This window comes from Lactuca saligna, chromosome 9, assembly GCF_052625555.1.
Source record: "Lactuca saligna cultivar CGN05327 chromosome 9, ASM5262555v1, whole genome shotgun sequence".
Lineage (NCBI taxonomy): Eukaryota > Viridiplantae > Streptophyta > Magnoliopsida > Asterales > Asteraceae > Lactuca > Lactuca saligna.
Window position 1 is genome coordinate 166229055 of NC_136425.1, and position 7596 is coordinate 166236650.

At 35.6% G+C, this 7596-nt stretch overlaps 1 protein-coding gene across 1 annotated transcript; it reads right to left on the minus strand.

The window, feature by feature from the left end:
* Positions 1-3082: 3082 nt before the first annotated feature.
* LOC145016913 (putative mitochondrial protein AtMg00820) lies at positions 3083-4520 on the minus strand. The gene is made up of 4 exons (XM_078975071.1): positions 4292-4520; positions 3996-4186; positions 3652-3909; positions 3083-3196 (listed from the first exon to the last, which is right to left on the minus strand). The coding sequence occupies exons 1-4, from the start codon at positions 4518-4520 to the stop codon at positions 3083-3085; spliced, it is 792 nt and encodes a 263-aa protein (XP_078831197.1).
* Between the last annotated feature and the right edge of the window lie 3076 nt (positions 4521-7596).

Consider the following 7596-nt stretch of genomic DNA (forward strand, 5'->3'; position numbering starts at 1 on the left):
GATTAACAGTTGGAACTTGCATCGTAATCATGAGAGAATTTGTTAGTGATAGAAGACAAATAAAAGAAAATGTCTTTATATATTGTTGCCAGGAGAGAGAATATAGATGATAATAATGATGTGATCACTAAAACGTCGCCTGGAAAAGCGTGATGTGACAGTTTGGGTACTCCCAGGTAAGTGTCAGCACGCGTGGGTATAGAGACCTTTCAAATTCACGCGCCCAAATTCTTATCTTCAATCGTCAATTGAAATTTAGTGTAACTTCAAGAAACATAAGTGCCCCTGTTTAAATAAAACTTGAACCAACAGCAACTAGAGTTGTAAAAATAAAATTTTCGTGTAATAGAGTGACAATCGATAAAGAAATAAAGCAAGTTTGTATGGGATGTGAGTGATGTCTTATTATAAGACACAAAGCAGATGATCCCGGGTAAGAATCGCTTCCTTCATATTCAAGAGAGACTTGAAGTGCTTGTGTAGTTTCCCGAAAAATATGATCAAGTGTTTGTTGAGAAACAATGAAAGGATTCTTTTAATTGTTTGGTTTTGGGAAGGTTATCTTCAACCGAGCTTCGAGTCTTAACATAAGACTGAATGCTGGTAGAAGTACTTGTGAGACCGATGTAGTCTGTTGAACAAATAGGTGAGATATAAGTTGGAGTGACAAATGAAGTAATAGAAATCTCAAAAGAAAATAAAAATAAACTAGATCTTTTTGGGAAGAAATGCCTTGGTTTTAGACAATTTCATAAAGACCATGCAAAATTAAAATAACAAGAGATTTCATTGGATAACCAGTATGTTCTTGAATTTGATAATTCACCATCAATTCAATATAGGAGTTGGATTATGGGTTTCACTAAGCACGTGGTATACGTATCTAAGATCACAAACACAAACTTTGTGCAACCATAAACCTCAGTGGTACGAACCAAGAGTCTCAAGGGTTACATTGGTGAACCGAAACTAGGGGTGTTAACGGGGCGGTTCGGTTCGGATATTAATAAAATTGTGAACTGTCATCATGGGGCGGGTACTTCATGTGCACTAACCGAAACCGAACCGAATTAGCAAAAAAACCAAACCGAACCGAACCGTATAAAGGCGGGTAACTACGGTTCGGTTCACGGGTACCCGCTAAATATAAAAATTCAAATACAATTAAAATTACAAACTTCATTCCAACGATTTCTTTCTAAAAATTACTAAGTCCAAAGAATTATAAAAACATAATAAATGTCAAATAACATACAATATAATTGGTATAATAAATATAAAAATAAAAATAGAAGAAAACATTACGTAGAAGTGTAAAATTGAAATAGCCGATCAGAAATTTTGTTTGGGATATGGCTAAAAGTTCAATATATATATATATATATATATATATATATATATATATATATATATATATATATATATATATATCAAGCGGTTCGGTTCGGTTCGGTTATCCACGGATACCTAAGTATCCAAACCAAAACCGACCCGTTGATATCCGGTTTTTTCGGTTTCGGTTTTTTTATTTCGGTTTTTTTCGGTTTCGGATCGGCCGGTTCGGCTCGGTTTTGAGGTTTTGAGGTTTTTTTGCACACCCCTAACCAAAAGTAGATGGAGAATATAAGAAAGGTGGCTAAAGAACCAAAAGTACCTTCTGCTATAAAAATATGACCAAGCAGACAAACTCTTAACTCATATGAAATGAGTAAGGTAGCTCTAGACTGAGATAAAGTTAACAACCTAATTGGGAAGAAACGATAGATATAGATCGAATCATTAAGGCCTGCTCTAAGTCATATAGGCTTTGGTCAACATGCAACAACATGCTTCTAGGGACCCTTAAATAGTTCTTATGGAAATAATTACACCTGCCTTAACTCCAAATTCTGTTGGACTTGTACCCTTGTGACCTAATTGAAGTAAGAACAAACAAACACACCATACAAATAGAACAAACAAAATGAAAAATATTTTGAAGGATTGAGTTTTCTAAAAAATAATAAAAACAGAAAGAGAAAATATTTTTGGATTTTTGAAGTTTTCTGAAAAAGAATTAAAAAAACAGAAATAGAAAATATTAAATAAGCTTAAACCATATTAAAGACGAGAGAAGAAATGTACACCGTATACAACCAAAACCTTATCTCAGTTGAGTGAAGCGAAATAGACCGAGCGGTCGGTTTATTTCGGTTCCTAAAATTTCAGAGCCGAAATAGACCGAGCGGTCGGTTCATTTCGGTTCTCAAAATTTCAGGGTCAAAATAGACCAAGCGGTCAGTTCATTTCGGTTCCCAAAATTTAGGGAGCCGAAATACACCGAGCATTCGCTCCATTTCACTTGTCTAATTTTTAGTGAGAGATTTGAGGATTCGTTACTGACTCTGCTTCCATCATACCCAAGCCTTGTAAGATTTTGTTAAAGAGTGCTTTAGGTAATGCCTTAGTGAATATGTCGGCCAGTTGATCAGTAGATCGAACAAAATGTACTTCCACGTTCCCATCATCTACATGATCCTTGATGAAATGATATCTAAGGGCAATGTGCTTAGTTTTTGAGTGTTGCACTGGATTGTGACAGATCCTTATTGCACTTTCTGAGTCACAATAGAGAGGAATATTCTTCATACTTAGCCCGTAATCTCTCAGTTGACATTGAATCCATATTACTTGAGAAGTGCAAGACACTACATCTATATACTCAGCTTTGACTGTGGACAGTGACACGCACGTTTCCTTCTTGGACTGCCAGCTAACAAGTTTTCCGTCAATAAATTGTCATCCACCGGTAGTGCTCTTTATCTCCAGTCCAAATCCTCCTAGATCAACATCAGAAAAAGATTGAATGAAGAATCCATATCTTGCCGGATACCAGAGACTGAGAGATGAGGTTCGCTTCAGGTAACGGAATATATTCTTCACTGCTACCATGTGAGGTTCTCTTGGATTGGATTGAAACCTAGCACAATAACAAATAGAAAACATAATGTTTGGTCTACTAGCTGTTAGATACATAAGTGAACCTATCATTTGACGATATTGTGTTATGTCAACAACAGGCTTTTGCAGAGATGGTGTTAACTTAGTGCCAAATGCCATTAGAACCATTACTTTTGAGTTGCCCGTCATACCGAATTTCATCAGTAATGTCTTTGTATAAGCCTCCTGGTTGATGAATACACCTTTTGTTCCCTATCTAATGTTTAAACCAGGGAAAAAGTTAATTGGACCCATTGTGCTCATTTCAAATTTAGTCTCCATCAACTTTCTGAATTCAGCTGTTAAGCTAGGATTCATAGAGCTAAAGATGATATCATCAACATAAATCTGAACAATCATAAGATGTTTGCCTTCTTTCTTTCGGAAGAAGGTTTGGTCAACCGAACCTTGTTTAAATTTTGACATTTTTAAGAAGTGAGTTAAAGTTTCATACCAGGCTCTTGGTGCTTGCTTTAATCCATAGATTGCTTTATCCAGCACATAGCAAAGATCAGGGAATTTCTCGTTCACAAACCCAGGCGGTTGCTCAACATAAACTGTTTCTTCTAATTCTCCATTCAAGAAAGCACATTTGACATCAATTTGGAAAAATTCAAAGTTTTTATGAGCAGCATATGCCAAGAAGATTCTAACTAATTCCAACCTAGATACTGGAGCAAAGATTTCCTCATAATCTATCCCTTCTTCTTGACAATATCCTTTCACCACTAACCGAGCCTTATTACGAATGACATTCCCCTCTTTATCTAACTTATTTCTGAACACCCACTTCAAGCCAACCACAAATGCATCCTTTGGTGTAGGTATCAGCCTCCAAAATCGGTTACGTTCAAACTCATGAAGCTTATCTTGCATTGCTTGGACCCAATCTGAGTGATTAAGTGAAACATTTACAGTTTTCGGTTCAATCTTTGAAACAAATGAATTAAACATACAAAATTCAACTTTAGAGATAATGCAGTTTGTTTTGCTTTCAATTGAGAATGAGTAAGAACTTTTTCTGAAGTTTCACCAATAATTTGTGCTTTGGGATGGTCTTTGGTCCATTTCACTAATGGAGGATAATTTAGGTCACATGTTGGATCCAATTTAGCATTCACTTCTACTTCAACTTCTGATAGATCACCCTCTCCTTCGTTAGTTGAACTTTCACTCTCTTTCTCGCCCTCGACTGGCGAAGTGTAATCTGTGTCAACATCAAAGGTTGCATTCTATGTGGGAGTTGGATTCTACCCCTTGACTGTACTACTAATAGGTGGATTTTGATCAGAGCTTTCCCCTTTGCCTAAACCTTTATGAGATGGGGATGGATTTGGATCCTCCCCCTCGAAAGATGTTGTGTTTGTTTCCGATGTTGTTGAACTTTCCCCTTGAAATGGTGGATTACTCTTAGCTGTAGGAGGTTCATTTTCCATCTCTTTGGTAGCTTCATCTATAATTTTCTTGAGACTATGAATTGTGTTATCTGCGGCTTTCGCTTCTGAGTATGATGCTTTCTCTGGTTCAACAAAAAGGTGCATGTATTCTTCAAACAGGTTGGCTATTGGAACCGAGACTTGTCCAGATTCTAGAAAAATTTCTCCTAAGTCACATTCACTTCATTGAACTTTCTTCATGTAATTATCGTCGAAGTTGACATAATAGGTTTCTTCAATTTATTTTGAGTGTTGATTTAACACTGTGTATGCTTTCGACGTTAGTGAACAACCCAGAAAAATTCCTTCATCGGCTTTGACATCAAACTTATTTTGGTTCTCTTTAGAATTGAAAATAAAACACCTTGAACCAAATATGTGGAAAATTTTGACATTCGGCTTTCAGTTGTTTAAGATCTCATATGGAGTAATTGAGAATCGCTTATTTAGCAGGGACCGATTGTGATTATAGCATGCAGTTGCAACAGCCTCAGCCCAAAAATATAACTGAAGTGAAGCGAAACTAAGCATGGTTCTGGCTGCTTCACATAAAGAACAGTTTTGTCTTTCAAAAATTCCATTCTGTTGTGGTGTATAAGGGGCTGGAAAATTATGAGTTATCCCCTTGTCAGATAGAAAGCTCTCAAAATCATTATTCTTGAATTGCAGATCATTGTCACTTCTGATATTCCTTACCATTTTCCTCAGCTGTACTTCCACTTGATTGATGAATGCCTTCATCTTAGGAGTCGCATCTGATTTCTGTGTAAGAAAGAAAACCCAGTTGAAGCGTGAAAAGTCATCTACAATTACAAGAATGTAGTTACTTCCACCGAAGCTTTCAATAGCAGAAGGTCTACATAAGTCGATGTGTAAGAGTTCAAGAGCTTCAATTATCTTTGTATTGATTCGTGTAGGGTGGATTTTTCTGCTTTGTTTGCCCATTTCACATGCTGCACACAGATGTTCCTTGTCGAACTTGAGAAGAGGAAGTCCTCGAACATGATCACCAAGCACCAACTTATTAATGTCTTTGAAGTTCAGGTGCTACAGTCATCGATGCCACAACCAACTTTCATCTGTGTTTGCCATTGATAGGAAACATGTTGCTGGTTTTCCTCGTATAGGGTTGAGAGTTAAAGGGTACATATCTCCCTTACGTTCAGATTTTAATAGAACCTTCTTGGATTGTTTCTCAATTATGTTAGAGCCCTCATCGTCAAATGATACTGTTAGACCTGTGCCCACAACTAATTGTGACACACTAATGAGGTTATGCTGCAATCCTTCCACATATACCACTTTTCGAATTGAGAAATCTCCATTTGTTATCATATCATATTCCTTGATTGTGCCATAGGAGTTATTTCCATATTTCACACGCCAACCATCTTTCAGGGATCAAATCACCCTTAGCTCTTCCTTCCTTCCGGTCATGTGATGCGAGCAAACACGGTCTATATACTGTTGGATTAGTGTCTAAGGTTGTAACTATATTTGGTAAGTAATTGACCCGGTTATGCATGGTCCTTTTGGGTTGCCTTCACCATATCTACTTGACAGGATGATTTGTTAAGAGAAAAGAAATATTATTGTTAGTATATTATGAGAATAATATATTAAAAGAATAATAATGTTATTTGATTAATATAATTCATATATTAATTGAGAATTAATTTTTGTGACTTAAAGAGGTTAATTGAATAAAGGGGCATAAACTGTCAAATGTGTGATAGTTGTGGGCTATGTATCCTTATGGATATAAGGGTGGACAAATTTTAGGGTTTGGAGATCATAAAATCGTCAAAGCCTAATATCTAGGAGGATCTTGGATTGCTTAGGGTCTAAGTTATTCAATTAGGGTTAAAGGTGAAACGCTAGTAGCTCATAGTATAAATAGATCCCTAGGGTGAGGGAAATCAGCACTCATGCAAGGCAAGAAACCCTAGAGCTGATTTCTCACCCTCCTCTCTCTCTCTCTCTCAAGATCATTCTCTTACTAGTTGGTGTTTGTAAGCCATTAGAGGAGTGACAATTGTGACTCTAAGCTCTAAGAAGAAGAAGTATCAAGAAAGTAATCCAAGGTATTGTTCTTGATCCGATTTCATATGATTAGACTCAATTGTTTTCATTAACTCTAGAATTGTAAGTCTTGTATACAATGCATGTTTAATTAGAGAAACCAATATCCAAGCAATTAGGGTTTGCATGTCCACATAGGAAAGTTCTTATGGATTAAACCCATCAGTGGTATCAGAGCTTTGATTGATTTCTATTGATTTGATGCATTGATTGATTGCTTGTTGCTTAAAAATTTTGATTTTTGTGATTCTGCCTGATGAACTCGGCGAGTTCCACTGTTGACTCGGCATGTAGCTCCAATGCAGCGAGTTCGAGTGTCAGAAGGAGGTAGTTTCGAGATTTGTTGTTGATTTACTTGAGGATACTTGCCTTAACTATTTTGGGTTATTAAAATCCGATTTTAATCATATATATATGAGTATATTCTTGACCAAACAAAAGATAATTACCAATTAGTTGAATAATATTTTCCTTATATGATAATAATTGATTATTTGAATTAAATTGGTGAATTGTCTTGCAAGTAATATTGAATAAGATCAAATTGAGATAATCTAATTATTTGATTTGTATTATTTGCTATTTGATCCTTATGGTTTTGAAAAGTTTAAAACTTGTCCTCATGTTTTGAAATTTCATTTTTGTGATTAAAAGTTTAATTTGAATAATTTAAATTTCAAACCCTAGAATTTTACAAGTTTAAAACTCAACACTATACTAATATATTATTACAAGCTTTATATATATATATATATATATATATATATATATATATATATATATATATATGTGATTAAAAATGCTAGTCTTACCATTAGTAGGCCTCATTCATGAAGCCAATCTATAAAGTGGGTATAAGGTTCCTGCCTATAAAATGGCGCTTAATGGGTGTACACTCACACCTACCCTTGCTTGACTAGTGGAGGGTCGTTAGCCGAACGGGTAGGATAGGGAAAACCTCTTCTCATTAATAAGTATAATGAATCTATATAAAGTAACTAAACATGTTTCATAAAATTTCCAATCTTAGTTACTTTAGAAAAAGTGAATTGATGCAATCCCATGAAATTACACTTTGCACCCTTGCTAAGAAGTTAGT

Excerpts from the sequence above, each read along its gene's own strand:
- LOC145016913 (XM_078975071.1), bottom strand. The coding sequence starts at position 4,520 with ATGCACCTTTTTGTTGAACCAGAGAAAGCATCATACTCAGAAGCGAAA. Across the intron at positions 4,187-4,291 it reads TCCATCCCCATCTCATAAAG|ATTACACTTCGCCAGTCGAG; the intron begins GTTTAGGCAAAG and ends ATGTTGACACAG. Across the intron at positions 3,910-3,995 it reads TTGGTGAAACTTCAGAAAAA|ATTGAACCGAAAACTGTAAA; the intron begins GTTCTTACTCAT and ends TTTGTTTCAAAG.